Source organism: Piliocolobus tephrosceles, chromosome 18 (assembly GCF_002776525.5).
Source record: "Piliocolobus tephrosceles isolate RC106 chromosome 18, ASM277652v3, whole genome shotgun sequence".
Lineage (NCBI taxonomy): Eukaryota > Metazoa > Chordata > Mammalia > Primates > Cercopithecidae > Piliocolobus > Piliocolobus tephrosceles.
Genome location: NC_045451.1, coordinates 58,856,312 through 58,872,576, shown reverse-complemented (window position 1 = coordinate 58,872,576; position 16,265 = coordinate 58,856,312). Strand labels below are relative to the sequence as shown.

The following is a 16,265-nucleotide window of genomic DNA, read 5'->3' as shown; positions in this document are numbered from 1 at the left end:
CCCCCCATGTCTACAGTCAATCAGTCAACACATAAATACATAAATAAATAAAATTCTTATACTGGCTGGGCGCATGGTGGCTCACACCTGTAACCCCAGCACTTTGAGAGGTTGAGGCAGAGGGGTTGCTTGAGGTTAGGAGTTTGAGATCATCCTGGGCAATGTAGTGAGACCCCATCTCTACAAAAAAAAAAAAAGAAAAAATAACCAGGCACATGGATATGCACCTGTAGCTCCAGCTACTCAGGAGGCTGAGGCAAGAGGATTGCTTGAGCCCAGGAGTTCAAGACTTAAGTGAGCTATGTTCGACATTGCACTCTAGCCTGGAGTTTCTTAAAAAAGAAAACTTAAAAAGAGAACTTAAAAAGCATAACTGTTCTCATTTTTACTTAGAAATTCACTTATTCCTAGGAGTTATATTAGCATGGTGTAGAAGAAGAGACATTAGTTTGGGAGCCTGGAAACCTGAGTTCTTAGCCTGACTCTAACTGGGTATGTAGCATTGGAAATTGATTTAGTGTCTCTGGGGCCTCAGTTTTCCCATCTATAAAATGGGAAGACCAATTGGCTGATCGCTGAAGCCTTCCCCGGTCTGTGAAATGGTGACACCAGTAATGATGCTCAAGTATTTTAGGAACTGTGGGGGTGGAAGGCTGTTAGCCCAACTTGCTTTTAAGCTTAGCAGAAGAACAAATGGCTCCAAGGCATCTATTAGACCTTTTGCATAATTAAATATATCCTGTAATCAGTGCTAACAAGAGCTCATCTTTCTTTAAATTAGTTTTTAATTTAATTCTATGCTAATTTAATTTTGCATCACTTAAAATGTATGTTTTTAAATGGATGTTTACACATTGTTGCAGGCAGCTTTGAAATTAATTCGTTCTTTGCTTAACCTGCCACAACCTGAGCGCCCAGTATTCCAGTTCCTTGGCAATTGTTGCCCACACCACAATTATCTTAAAGCATTTCTTAGATTCCCTGGTGATTTGGTTGAAGGCTTAAAAGAAGAAGAAAAGCAAGACAACAAACAGCTTGCTTAATGAAGGGCTAGATTAGTATGGTGTGTGTGCAGTTAGAATTGGGTGCTGATAGGGAAATAAAAGATCTTTGTTAAGTTACCCTGTTAAAAGTCCTACTTTTCTCTAGCACATCATGGTTTGTTAGTGGATTTCCTGTATCTACCCGGAACTCCAAGAACTGAGCATGCATCATGAGAGGACTTGGACTGAGGAGTTTTACATCTGCCTGGTGGTTACCTGGTGTCCAAAAATAAGGAGTTAAGCCATTTCTGCTAGTTGTCAGGAAAAACCTCTATTTGTTTCGCCATCAGCACCTGCCCTGGTTTTCCAAACCGTCTGGGTGGATGGATGCTGGTGGCCACAGCTGTTAAAGTGATCACCGCCTCACTTCCTTCCTTTGCTGGTGCAGACAGCCACCTGTGGCCCTTTTGTGGATTTCCACTTCCAGAAGAAGGCTGAGGAATCTGGGGCCCTTCTTTCTGCAGGGAGCAGCTCAGGCCGTCCTTCCTCTGTGCTGGCGTCAATCCCAGCTTCCTGCAGCTGGGAGGTGGGAGGAAGGAGCCAGAGTTTGCTGAGGTGGCAGGATCTGTGAGCTGCCTGAACCCGCGCACTGTCTAGCTCTTGGCCTGCTGCCCTCAGATTGGCTGGCCCAGGAAGCTCTACTCCTGGGAAAGGAAGCCGCGGAGGGGGTGTAAGGATGCTTCTGAACACTTGGCCCTATCCAGAAACCACTTTATGCTTTCAGGGATTCTCCTCTTTCCAGTGACTTGATGTTTCAAGAACCTTCTTTGTGTGTGTGTGACAGGTGGGAACTTTGAGTGGCCTGCAGATTCAAGCAGTCATTCTGGAGGAAGAAATGAGGCCATTTGGGGTTCTGGATCTGTTCCCAGAGAGCAAAGGCAGAGCGAGGCCCTATCTCCTTGAACCTTGAGCCAATTAATTCTGGGTTTAGTGGACCAGGCACAGTGGCTCACACCTATAATCCCAACACTTTGGGAGGCTGAAGTGGGAGGATTTTGAGGCTGCAGTGAACGCACCACTGCAGGGTGCGACAGAGCAAGGCCTTGTCTTTATTTAAAAAAAAAAAAAAAAAAAATTAAAATCCGGGTCTGGAGGCCTGGATTTGGGGGGAACGTGTCAATCCCATCCCCACTCTAACCCCTCCTGAAAGCCACAGGAAGCATCTACTAAATGTCCTCAAACGGGGCTCTGCAAGCCTTTAAAAGAATCTTTCTTTTTTTTTTCCAGACAGAGTCCTACTCTGTTGCCCAGGTTGGAGTGCAGTGGCATGATCTTGGCTCACTGCAACCTCGGTCTCCCGGGTTCAAGCGATTCTCCTGCCTCAGCCTCCCAAGTAGCTGGGATTACAGGCACCTGCCACTACACCAGGCTGATTTTTGTATTTTTACTAGAGACGGGGTTTCACCATGTTGGCCAGGCTGGTCTGGAACTCCAGACCTCAGTTGATCTGCCCTCCTCGGCCTCCCAGAGTGCTGCGATTATAGGCGTGAGCCACCACAGCCAGCCCCGAATCTTTCTTTAGAGTCAAGAGTCAGGTCACAGGCACCATGTGCCATGGCAGGAGCTGGCTCCTGTGGCCCAGGTCAGAAAGGTTTTTTGGTAGCAAAACCCAAAATCAAAAAGTCACAGCCACTTTTATCTAGAATAAACTTGAGACTCTTGTTTGTTGAGCATTTTGCTTTTCTGTCATCGTGATTGTGGTTTTGTAACTTAAAATTTGCCAGGTGAAAACACTACACAGAAGTAAGGTCTCCTTGGCCTGTGGTTTGTTTTGCCAGTCCTGTAGTACAGGCAAATGTTGTATACTCCAGCAAAACAAAAATTTAAAAAAACTTGAATCCAAGCCATTTTAGTTCAACAAATGTTTATTTAAAATTTATCTTAAAAACAAAACAAAACAAAAACAGCAACTAGCTGGGTCTCTGATTTCTCATTCAGTGTGAAACTGTGACCTCCCAGGCATAGCGGGTCAAGTTGAAACTTAAGGCAGCTGTCCAGGTAATTCAGGCCAAAATCTTGTTACAGAAGAAAAATGATTCAGGCTTGTTTTTGAACTGAATTTTCCGGTGTTTCCCTACCCCCTTTAAATGTACAGTTTTTGGTTCCCTTTCCCTTTGTTGATAGGGGAGGATTCTTTTTAAGATGACAATGAAGAATAATGTCTTTGGAATATGCATGGGTTTCTTGTTTTTTGTTTTTTGTTTTTTGTTTTTTTTTAATGCAGGGGACAATATTCTTGATAAGTTGACTTTCTAGAGACCCATATAAAATAATGTCAGTATTATCAAGAAGTCGTCTACCCTTGGGCCTTTTTTAAGCTTCCAGCCGTGTTGACTTCATTATCCCCGCAGATTCTTCCCTCCTTTGGGGTGACTCAAGCCATGTGTCTGGTCCTTCCTTCCTGTCTTTATGTGGAGATGTCTCAGCTGTCCAGCAGGCAACTGACTGTGTTTTCGAATTCACTTTATTTTTCAGATGTCGAACTCTCTCAGGTTCACCCAGACCAAAGAATTTTAAGAAGATTCATTTTATCAAGAACATGCGACAACACGATACCAGGAATGGCAGGTACTACATTCACACAGAAACGGCTGCCAGCACCAGTGGGTGGGGACAGGGACGGGAAGAGGAGACAGTTTTGGTGTCCAAAACTCAGCAAACCCAAGCCCTTACGCTTTTAAGATGAATAGGATCTCATGGAACCTTCCCCGACAATTTCCACTCCACTCATGCCAGAATCACCTAAAGGAATCTGTAGAGAATAACGAATACTGCTAAGGCAGAGTGAGATGTTTAGACCAGAAACAAACTGAGTTTTTGAGAGCACACAAAGGATTTTTATAGAAACCTTTGAACAGAAAAACAGTTGAGTTTTGGGGAGTTTTTATTTGTTTTTTTTCTGCTTTGTTGGTTTTGTTTTCGTTTTTCACCACCACTGTGTGCGCTGTTCAATAAATGCCCTCCCAGATCTGCACCTGAACTTAGTTTGGGTCTTGGCTTTGACTCTCTTTAGGAGAGTAGAGTCATGACTTTGCTGGCAGATTCTTCCTCAGTGCTGATCCCGATTTCTGGGTCAGCCAACATCTGGAGTATGTGTTTCTCCGGCTCTTCAGTTGCTTGTTTGGGAAGCACCATTACATAAAACTGATTGAAATTTATATGACTGTGATATTAAAACCTTCCAGACAACAGATAGAATCATTGTTGCCAGCATGCTCATGACTGAATGGCTACGTCCTTTCAGCTCAGCTCCAATGGTGCATGGGGACAGAGTCCAAGACCTCTGGGGTCCCTGATACTCTGTAACCCTTGGGGGCGGTTGCTCCCCACTGACTTGAATGGGTGAGTTAGAGACGCCATCCAGAGCTGAGTTCCTGCTGCAGAAGATTCTCGTTTGATCTCTTAATATATAGAAGACCATATGGGCCTCACTAATACTCTCTAATCCATACAAAATGAAAATTGCTAAAAAGTCTTTTAGTTAGACTCATTAAGGCCCAGCATGACTGTAAGTCGGTGGTATAAAATACCCTGTACAGCCTGTGTAATAACACACAACAATTACAGTTTTTACAGGCTTGTTATCTTGAAGTTTATGCCTAGTTTTAAAGCCTTATAAGGACAGGGAACATGATTTTATAACAATTGCAGTGGTTTCAGAAGAGCAAAATTGAGATTTCCAAGTGATTTTTACATCATCAGTATATGTTCATATTTTAAGTACAATGCTTTTTAGTTTAAATTGACCAAGTTATTTGTTAAATCGAATACTCTGAATTTCTCTCTCTGTCGCCCTTATTTTCGCTGACACTTAAGAATTATCGTACTTTATTTAATCACTGCTGTTGTTTTCTTGTGAGGCTTTTACTTAAAGAATACAGAGCTTACTCATGCCATTTTAGTGTAATTATCTATCATTGATTTACATTTATGTTTTGTTCATGGTCTCTTTAACCATAACATAAATGTAGAAAGCCTTTAATTTCTCAATGAAATCAATGACAAAGCTAAAGGAATGGGTCAAGCGAATAGTGTTCCCACCTCTGATGCTAGCTAGCAGGGCACAAAGTCAGATAATTACCCCAGCATGGTTAGGTAGTGAGAGGATACAGTTAATAAAAGACTTGGATTAATGATATTTCCAAAGAACATTACGGAACCACCTTCCCCAGCACACTCTTGACCTAGGAGAACATAAACAGCAAAGCCCGCAATTGCTGGCAGTTTTGCTGGGGAGTTTTCAGGGGGAGCCAAGAGGATTCTTAGCTTATCTGAACATCTGAGAATTGGAATTTGGGGCAGGAAAGAGAGCTCCAGGGCCTGTGTGGGAACCGCAGGCTGTAGGCTGAGGCGATGGCCAAGTCGTATGCCCAGGTGAGAGCTGGTTTTCTTGTGCAAAGGGCAGATGAAAGGGCTGGCAGGAGGGGCCGGCCCTCCCACTTGAGGTTTATTAGCAAGGAGGGATTGTCCTTAGACAGATGAAAGCGAGAGCCTGGGAGGAAGCCAGGAAGAAAATACGATTTCTGAGGTGACAGAAGGAAATTGTAGTCAAGAGCTGATGAATGAGAGGACATGACCCAGCCTTTCGAGAGAGGAACGCAGCAGCTCTGCCCCACGGCAGCTGGGCAGCAGGAGCAGAATCTCCTGCTGGAGGCAGCCAGGGCATTGGGTGAGCCCAGTCCCTGAAATGACAGGTAGGGAGAGGTTCTGGTCGTGATCTCAGAGGGAGGGACCCGTGTGCTGGCTTAGGGGTCTCTGATCCCCACTCCTCAGAAATGGGAGGTGAGTGTGTGGCACCTGCACAGTCCCCAAGGCCCTTGCAGGCTCCCTCCCAGCCTGTGCAGTCTAAGTCACATCTGTGCATCGGGCTGTGCCCAGTTCCTGAGTCTCCTTGGGACCCCTGATCAGCGCAGCCCAGCCTCTCCATCTGCAGGTCAAATCCACAGCTCATTCGCTTTCTGGCCCTGAAAACGCTGGCATGGAGGTTCCCATGTCCCCAGACCTGCTGACCGTGTGATAGGGGCCCCAGTATTGAGGAGGATTTGGACTTCTCGTCTCAGCAGGGACCAGAATGTAGCTCAGGAAATGAGCAGGGAGCCTCTATTGTGATACTCGTGTCTGACCTAACCAAGAGTTTCAAGCATATTTTGAGACAGAAAGGAGAAAACAGGCTTTTAAAACTGAGAACCAGACATAATAAAAGACAATACTTGTGGCATTGGAAAAACAAAATACTGAGGTATACCTCATGATCAATATCAGAGTAGCTGCTTAGAAATAAACCTTGGGGCCTGAGACGGCTCTATGTTCACCCATGAGGAATGGCTTCACCCTGTGACGCTGGACCACAAATCCCAGCCAGCATGCAAAGTGGAAGTGAACGCCTTCCGCAGAAGCATGTGGTTGCAATGCAGGGTGGAGTTTGCCTTCTGTAAAACCTTCATCTGTCTGGCATCTGAATTCCGTGAGGCTGGCGTTGGGACCTTCTAGAGGGCTTGGTGCGCGGAGACAGTGCGGAGAAGCCAGGCTGAGAGTGCTTTAGGTCATGCCGCATATCACTGGGCCAGGTGGAGGCTAAGGACAGTGGCCGACAGATCACAGACCAGCCAGATGGAGTGGAGGGAACGTCAGTGCCACTGCTAGAACCAGAGCGTGGCAGGAACTCTTGGCTGGCCCTGCTGGGTGTTTCGTCTCCTTGCGGGTAGGGGAAGCCATGAGGGATGCTGTGCTCAGCTCCAATTCTGCCTTAACATAGAAGGCAGGCCAGTCCTCAGGACCCGGAGGGAGGTCATGCTGGATTTCATAGCTGGAAAGGAACCCTGAATTTTAGGGACACAGTCGCAGAAAGTTTAGACTAAGAAGTAATTTCTTCTGACTTGGAGCATGTTTCCAGAAGATAAAGTTATGAGGATAAGATGATAATAAATGCCTTGATTGAGTGCTTGCTGGATGCCAGCCAGGCTGTAAGTGTTTAACATGCATTGTCTCAGGCCAGGTGTGGTGGCTCCCACCTGTAATCCCATCACTTTGGGAGGCTGAGTCAAGCAGATCGCTTGAGCTCAGAAGTTGGAGACCAGCCTGGGCAGCCCAGGCATGGTGGTGCACGACTGTGGTCCCAGCTATTAGGGAGGCTGAGGTGGGAGGATCACTTGAGTCTGGGGGATGGAGCCAAGATCAGACCACTACACTCCAGCCTGGGCAACAGAGCAAGACCCTGTCTCAAAAACAAAAGCACATGCAAAAACAAAAACCCAAAATACAAACATGCTTTGTTTCATTAACTCAAAACTCAGTAGGTGTTCGTCAAATAAATGAGATGCCTTTTAAGTGAGTTTGTCTTCAGGACTATGTCTCGAGGAATGGAAAGAGTTTAGAAATACAAATAACCCTTGAAACAATCTGAATAGGGCACTACTGTCTTGTGGCAGGCAAGAGTAACGGCCCTCAGAGATGTCCACGTCCCATCCCCGGGACCTGTGGCTGTGTTAGGTTACATGGCAAAGGGAAACTAAGGCACAAATGAACTGACCTGTAAATGGAGGTTTATCCTGGATTATTCATGTGGCCTCTGTATAATTACAGAGCCCTTAAAAGTGGAAGAAAGAGGCAGGATCGTCAGTGTCAGAGTGATGCAATAGGAGAAAGACTCCTCTGGCTTTGCTGGCTTTGAAGATGGAGGATGAAGCCATAAACCAAGAAATGTAGGCAGCCACTAAGAATCTGGAAGAGGCAAGAAAGCCAATTCTCCCTACAGCCTCCCATGGGAACCAGCTCTGCTAACACCTCGATTTTAGCTCCATGAGTCCCATTTCCAAGTTCTGACCTCCAGAATTGTAACATAATACGTTTGTGTTGTTTTAAGTCACTAACTTTGTGGCAGTTTGTTCTGCAACTGTAGAAAACTAAAACACTGATGATCCGAGTTTACAGAGGAGGAAACTGGAGCTCACAGCTGGAGAGGAGGAAGTAGAATTCACATCCAGGCATCAGATTGCAAAGTTCATTCTCTCCATTGACGAGAATGTGAGAGAAAAATCCATATGCAGTAAGATAGTGTGTCATGGTGGTCTTTGAGAAAATTCCCTCTTGCATTCTGATTTTTAAAAAATCATTAGCTTAAGGCCAAGGATTAATTTTTAAAATGGCTTAAGCAAACTAACAAGAATGGGGTGAGGGAGGTTAAAGTCTAGGTGAGCTCAAGATTGTTAAGAAGAAAATAAAATTGGAACTGTCATGCATTGCTGACGGAATATAAAATGGTACAGACACTGTGGGAAAGTTTGGTGGTTCTTCAAAAAGTTAAACATAAAATTACCATACAATTAATTAATTGCTCATTGTAATTAATTACCTAGCAATTAATTGCTAGTTGTATACCCAGAAGAATTGAAATAGGTATTCAAACAGATATGTTATACACCAATGCAGTGTTATTCACAATAGCTAAAAGGTGGAAACAACCCCAGAGTCTCAGCAGATATGTGGATAGACCATATGGTATATCCATACAATGGAATAGTATTCGGCCATGAAAAGGAATATGTACTAATACATGCTACAATGTGGATGAATCCTGAAAATAAGCTGAGTTGAATGAGCCAGTCACAAAAGGTCGAATGTCATATGACTCCATTGAATTGAAATATCCAGAATAGTCCATAGAGACAGAAGGTAGGTAAGAGGTTACCAGGGGTTAGGGCAAGAGGGAATTAGTGCTTAATGAGTGCAGAGTTTCTGTTAGGGGTGATGGAAAAGTTTTGGAAATACACAGTGATGATGGTTGCCCAACATTGTGCATGCACTTAATGACACTGAATTGCACATTGATTAAATGGCATTTTATGTTTTATGTATGTATATTTTTCCCACAATAAAATGAAACACGAGTAATAGCCATAGGCTGTTACTATTAAGACCATGCTCGGAAGCGGAAGGGAAAGGATGGCGAATTTCCTGGGATGATGGCACAGGGTCAGCAGATGTCAGCTGCTGCCTGCTTTTAACTTCCTTACCAAGTAGAACTGGAAGTGTAGACTCTAAACAAAGCCACGTGCCAGGCACACAGTAGGCACGCAGCAAGTGTTTGTTGAATAAACAGAGAGGCCTTTTAAGTGAATTTTAGTCATTAGGGCTAGATCCTGGAGAATAGAAAGAATTTAGAAATACAAGTGATCTTTAAAGTGCCATGGAGAATTAACGAAGTTCTAAGTCTGATACCAGGCAAAAGTTGCCTTACAGTGGAAAACAGTGCGAGGGTAATGGGAGAGGGTAGATTCTTTTTCTTTTTTCTTTTTTTTTTTTTTGAGATGGAGTCTCACTCTGTCACCCAGGCTGAAGTGCAGCTGTGCAATCTCGGCTCACTGCAAACTCCGCCTCCCGGGTTCACGCCATTCTCCTGCCTCAGCTTCCTGAGTAGCTGGGACTAAAGGCGCCTGCCACCAGGCCTAGCTAATTTTTTTGTATTTTTTTAGTAGAGACGGGGTTTCACCATGTTAGCCAGGAAGGTCTCGATTTCCTGACCTCGTGATCCGCCCGCCTCAGCCTCCCAAAGTGCTGGGATTACAGGCGTGAGCCACCCGTGCGGCCGGGAGAGGGTAGATTTTAATAATCATAGACTGGCAAGCCTAGAGCTGATGCTTAGCAGAGTTTGAGAACAGATGGTTTGTGTGGAGGTTACTAGCAGTCAACATGAGTTCACTAAAAAAAGGTCATGTCCTATCAGCTTCGATTCCTCATTGATGGAATAACTAGGTTAGTAAAGTGAGGAAGTGCCTGGACGTTACATTTCTAGATGTCCTCACTATCTAGATGTCCTCACTATCGCACGTCCCTATAGATAGAGTGGTGAGAAGGGCCGGGTGACTGTGAAGCTGGAGTTTCTGCAGGTGGCTGAAATTTGTCAGCTGATCATCATCAGTCTGAGGGCAAGTTTGAGTAGAACAGCAGGTGGTATTCCCATTCCTGCCAGCGTTATCTCCTGCAGTGCAGACAGTGATTGGAGTAAAGGCCCAGAAGCCTCCTCAGCCATGTGGAAAGCTAAAAGCAGGGAGAGCAGAAGCAGGAAGGAGCATTACAGGTGAGAACCAAGATCCAGATACTTCATTCACTGGAAATGCTAGAGCTAGTCCACCGAGATTAAACTGAGCAAGGATAAATGTAATTCAGGTGGACTATTGATTATAGCACAGAATATAGATTTTTTAGTACACATGAAAAATATCTTGGCATTTAGGACAGTGTGTTCCACCCCAAGCTCACAATGCAATGCCAATACAGAGGGAGCTAATTTAGCTTGTCTGGATGGAAGGCTAGTATCATGAAAGGCTGGTGTGGCCTTTGCACCCAACCAGGGCAGATCCCATCGGTGATGCTGCCGTCAGCATGCATGTCATGTCATAGGAAGCTAGATGTGTATTAGGATGGTCCCCGGCAGTGGACTTTGTGGAAGGAATTGTGATGAACCTTGAAAGTAAGCTGAGTGAAATGAGCCAATCACAAAAGGTCACATGTCATGTGATTCCATTTAGATGAAATAACCAGAATAGTCCCTATAGACAGAAAGTAGATAAGAGGTTACCGGGGTTTAGGGCAAGAGGAATTATTGCTTAATGACTCCCCCGATACAAGGTGCCCAATAATAAGGCAGTTCCTTGACTACATGCACTGCAGGAACGTACGTCCTCAGCCCACCCCACACATGTTTGCTGGCACCTAGTCTGTGATTATGGGGATGTGTCCATGAATAAAACAGGTTACATCCCAATAGGGAAGGAAATGATAAACGTGCACAGGTGAAAGATGAGATGATGTGCCATGGAGAGAGACTGAGGCAGCCAGAGGTGGGGAAGGACACTCTCGGGCGATGGGGAGACCTGGGAGCGGAGGTGTGAGGGAGGTGAGGGAGCCAGCCCTGGGGCTATCCCAGTGGGGAAGCACATTCGCCCTGATGGAACAGCGGTCATGTAGACACTGAGGTGGAAGGGACGGGGTGTGTTTGAGGAACTGTAGGAAAACCCACATGGTGGAGGTGAGCGAGGGGAAGGAAGGCGAGATGAGCTCTGAGAAGTCGGTGGTGACCGTGGAGGTCCATCTGGTTGTGAGCAAGGTGGGAACCACGCAGCGTGCCGAGCAGAGAGGTGCGAGTGATGTGACTCGCCTTGGGACACAATCGCCCTGGGTAACCAGAAGTCAGGGATGGGCATTGCGGGTCATTTTGATAACCTTATCTTTCCTGTAGAAAGAGAGTGGGTGGGTATTGTTCTCTAAAAGAGTTAATTTTGATATGAAGTTCAAAAGCAACTCAAGATCTTTTTGAAAAGCTGGTCACAAATGTCTGGGCAAGCCTTTTGTCAAAGAAGAGCGGTGGCTGGCGGCCCAATGCCACAGCATCTGGAACGGGCCTTTGAACCTCCTGCTGAGGAGGGCGGTTGGCAAGTGGAAGCTGCTGCTTATTATAAGAGGAGAGCCAGTCGCCATGGGCTCTAACCTGCATCTTCACTGAGAACCCTACTCTGTGCCGCAGAGTGGAGGCTAAACAGAAGTGAAGACAAATCTTAGTTCCCGGCCATTAGATACACCTTTGAAGATGACAGACATTTACACAGCCTCGCTCATTGCTGGCTAGGAAGGACTGACTCATCCGAAGGACAGCTGGGATTCTGAGCATAAAGACTGGAGACACTCGGCCGGGCGCGGTGTCTCAAGCCCGTAATCCTAGCACTTTGGGAGGCTGAGACGGGTGGATCACGAGGTCAGGAGATCGAGACCATCCTGGCTAACACGGTGAAACCCCGTCTCTACTAAAAACTACAAAAAAAAAAGAAAAAAACAAAAAAACTAGCCAGGTGAGGTGGCGGGCGCCTGTAGTCCCAGCTACTCGGGAGGCTGAGGCAGGAGAATGGTGTAAATCCGGGAGGCGGAGCTTGCAGTGAGCTGAGATCCAGCCACTGCACCCCAGCCTGGGCGACAGAGCGAGACTCCATCTCAAAAAAAAAAAAAAAAAAAGACTGGAGACACTCGGCTGAGCGCGGTGGCTCACGCCTGTAATCCCAGCACTTTGGTAGGCCAAGGTGGGTGGATCACGAGGTGATATCGAGACCATCCTGGCTAACACAGTGAAACCCAGTCTCTACTAAAAATAAAAAAAATTAGCCCAGCGTGGTGGTGGGCGCCTGTAGTCCCAGTTACTTGGGAGGCTGATGCAGGAGAATGATGTGAACCAGGGGCACGGAGCTTGCAGTGAGCCAAGATTGTGCCACTGTCCTCCAGCCTGGGAGACAGAGCAAGACTCCATCTCAAAAAAAAAAAGACTGGAGACACTCAGTGACTTTTGTGACATTTATGTCTAGTGACCCTCATGGTCCTGTTAAGAAAGGACCTTTCCTCTTGGTGCTCACAGTTCTTGAGACTCATAAACCTCTGTCTTGAAGAGCGACAGAGCCCTCGTTTCACGTGGGTGTCTCCTCCCTCTGTCACGTGCCTGCGTGGGCTTTACTGGGTGTGCTTTTGAAGTCATCCGGGTGTTGAATGTTGGCATGGCATGCAGGAGATGGCTTCGTGGACCCTGGAAGTGCCTCCTCCTGGGTCTGCTTCGAGAATCATCTCATTGTGAACAGGTAGAGAAATGTCCTCAGCAGTGAGTTGACTGAGCTATCTCCTCCCTTGGGAGGAATTTTCAAAGAGATGTAAAAGGATTTGAGATGGGAGTGGCTAAAGAACTGAGCCAGAGTGTTTTCTCTTTAAAGTATGAACTCAGTAGGATAACGTTAAAACAAAACAAAAACACGTAAAAGACTTCAGCACCCTTTATCTGCATTTTAAAGGAAGATGGTAAAAGTACAGTGACTGAAGTCAAGCTGGAGCCTTTCCTTTGTTGCACCAAAACGTTTTGGAGGGAAAGAGGGGATGGGTCATAACTAAATTAAGACCTTGTTTGTGATCTCATCAGTTCCACGCTGTCAGCCTAATTTAGTTTGAAAAACGACTTGGAGGAAGTGGCATGTTTCAAAAAATAAAACGGCTCGTTACCAGCCCCAGACTGGCCTTTTTGAAAAAAGAAAAATGTCATTGCTTTTTCTCCCTGAAATGAACCCATCCAATTTGATAGAAGTCAGGCATCTTCTCTGAGGCACCTTGCAACACGGACCGTTTCCTGGGCTGGCTTTTTTTCTTCTTGGTGATTTTGTTTTTTGTGAAAAGGCTAGCACCTGCCAACCCCTCAGTGGCAGGAGACGACAGGAACATCTTTATCCTCGTCATCATCGGTGTTGATGATCAGTTCTTAACAAAACCCCAGTCTAGGGGACGGAGTGGACAGCCTAAGGAAGCCTCCAGGACTCCCCAGACCTCACTGGGGCTCCAGTTCTAGGCTCTTCCTTTTTCTGTTCTTTTTTTTTTTTTTTTTGAGACCGAGTCTCGCTCTGTCGCCCGGGCTGGAGTGCAGTGGCCGGATCTCAGCCCACTGCAAGCTCCGCCTCCCGGGTTCACGCCATTCTCCCGCCTCAGCCTCCCGAGTAGCTGGGACCACAGGCGCCGCCGCCTCGCCTGGCTAGTTTTTTGTAGTTTTTAGTAGAGACGGGGTTTCACCCTTTTCGCCAGGATGGTCTCGATCTCCTGACCTCGTGATCCGCCCGTCTCGGCCTCCCAAAGTGCTGGGATTACAGGCTTGAGCCACCGCGCCCAGCCTCTAGGCTCTTCCTTCAGTGAGATGGCCCCCAGAGCTGCTCACAAGTCTGACTGGCCATTGCATTTCTGTGGCTTTATTTGCCTGGCACTAAGTGGAGGGAGCAGAGAGAGGAGCTGGCATGCAGGGCAGTCACTTGGCACTGAGAATGCTGGTGCCCAGTTCCCGGCGGTGTACCGGGTCAGCACCACACACACCTGGTTTTATTATTCATGCCTCTTTAAACAGCATGGAGGTGAGGCTGGCTGCTTCTGTAGTGCTGCACGAGGCTTTGAGATAAATGATTTTCAGTCAATAGAGTCAATAGCAGCTGTGCTCCGTGCCTCGCGCTTATGTACATGTTTGCGACTGAAAAGCTCATAGCCTGCAGGTACTTGTTGCTGCTTTTTCACCAGTTTGATTTGAAGAAGTAAAAGCAATCACAGAGGAAAGGTACAAGAGTTGGAAATTGTTTCAGATTGGACAGAACCTTCCCTTGGCGGTTGTATTTGTCTGTTCTCACGCTGCTGATGAAGACATACCTGAGACTGAGTAAAAAAAGTAAAAGAGGCTTAATGGATTCACAGTTCCATAGGGCTGGGGAGGCCTCACAATCATGGTGGAAGGCAAAAGGCACATCTTACATGGCAGCAGGCAAGACAGAATGAGAGCCAAGCAAAAGGGGTTTCCCCTTATAAAACCATCACATCTCATGAGACTTATTCACTGCCATGAGAATAGTATTCTGGAAACCGCCCCCATGATTCAGTTATCTACCACTGGGTCCCTCCTACAACATGTGGAAATTATGGGAGCTACAATTCGAGATGAGGTTTGGGTGGGGACACAGCCAAACCCTATCGGCAGTTCTGTTTTAATCTCCTCCTTAGCCTGGGAGCCCAGAGGAGACGTCAGTCCTTGGTCTCCACCATTGGTCTGCAACACGTTGAGAAGAAAACAGTAATTATAGCTAGCAGATGACTCAGGGCTGGACCACACTTCAGGATGCAGCTACCAGGGCTGTTCTGGCTGAGCAGGAGGGGAGGGGATTCCAAAAGGACTTCCTGACTTCTTTTTTTTTTTTTTTTTTTGAGACGGCGTCTCCCTCTGTCACCCAGTCTGGAGTGCAGTGGTGTGATCTTGGCTCACTGCAACCTCCATCTCCTGGGTTCAAATGATTCTCCTGCCTGAGCTTCCCAAGTAGCTGGGATTATAGGTGTCTGCTACCACGCCCAGCTAATTTTTGTATATTTAGTAGAGATGGCGTTTCACCGTGTTGGCCAGGCTGGTCTTAAACTCCTGACCTCAGGTGATCTGCCCACCTCGGTCTCCCAAAGTGCTGGGATCACAGGCTTGAGCCACCACGCCTGGCCAGACATTCTCACTTCTGTGACATCAAACTCCTCTTGTTCTCCCTTTACCTTAGCCCCCAGAATTCCTGTGTTGAGGTCCTAACTCCTTGTACCTCAGAATGTGAGTTTATTTGGAAACAGAGTTGTGGCAGATATAATTCGCTAAGATGAGGTTATACTGGAGTAGGGTGGGCCCTAATCCAATACGACCAATATCCTTATAGAAAGAGGACATTGAAGCCAGGTGTCGTGGCTCACATCTGTAGTCCCAGCAATTGGGGAGACCGAGGCAGGAGGATCACTTGAGCAAAGGAATTCAAGGCAGCAGTGAGCTAAGATCATGGCACTGCCCTCTGGTCTGGGTGACAGAGCAAAAGCCCCAGTCTGTTGAAGGAAGGGAAAACTGGAGCACGGAGGCACACGGGGAGAATGCTATGTGAAGATGGGAGCGATGCTGCCACAAGCCATGGAGCCACTAGTAGCCGGGAGACAGGCCTGGCGCAGACCCTCCCCAGTGCCTTCAAATGGAGCATGGGCCTGCTGACCCCTTGATCTTGGACTTCTGGCCCCCACAACTGTGAGACAATACATTTCTGTTGTGTAAGCCACCCAGTGTGTGGTGCTCTGACTTGGAGAGCTTTTCTGCCCATGTGACACCGCCTGCCTTCCTCCCTGCTCACCTTCCTCCCGCCCCGTCCCAGACCCTCCTCGCTCCTCATCCCACTCCACTCCTGTGAGTGCTCCTCCTCCATGCCATGGCTGCCATCCCTACCTTAAGCTGGGGACTCCCAAACCCTGATTTTCCCACAGGGCTCAGGAGGCCTTTCTCCAGCCGGCCTCACAGTTGGACTAACGCTTCTCCCCCATGCCACCCTCAGCTCTGCTGAATTATTCACAGTAATCGCTGGGTTAGGGGAAAAGGTTAGTAAATGCCGCAGGAAATACCCCGGAAGTCTCCTGCACAGCTTAGATGTTGTACTGGTATTTAAGCCGGTGAGTGATGGTCCATTCTGCAGCTTTTCATGCTGTGCCTTTCCTTTGTGTGGGGTCCACAGATCAGAGTCTGTCTGTGGCATCGACTTCCTTATGTCCTCGTTGTCCCCAGCCATTGCTGGGATGTCCACATGGGACTTCACGAAAGTGGCCCAAGAATCTGAGTGCAAAATCTGGATGTTTACAATTTTTTCCTAATCTTTTGCAGTCTTGCTC

The 16,265-nt window shown here is 46.8% G+C and overlaps 1 protein-coding gene across 1 annotated transcript in view; it reads left to right on the top strand.

Annotated features, from left to right (window-relative positions):
• The window catches only part of CABLES1 (Cdk5 and Abl enzyme substrate 1), a 126,963-nt gene that overhangs the window by 59,389 nt on the left and 51,309 nt on the right, over positions 1 to 16,265 (top strand). The window contains exon 3 of the mRNA XM_023207795.2: positions 3,519 to 3,611. Within this exon, the coding sequence (XP_023063563.1) occupies positions 3,583 to 3,611 (29 nt within the window). The 5' untranslated portion in view covers positions 3,519 to 3,582. The remainder of the gene's footprint in view (positions 1 to 3,518; positions 3,612 to 16,265) is intronic.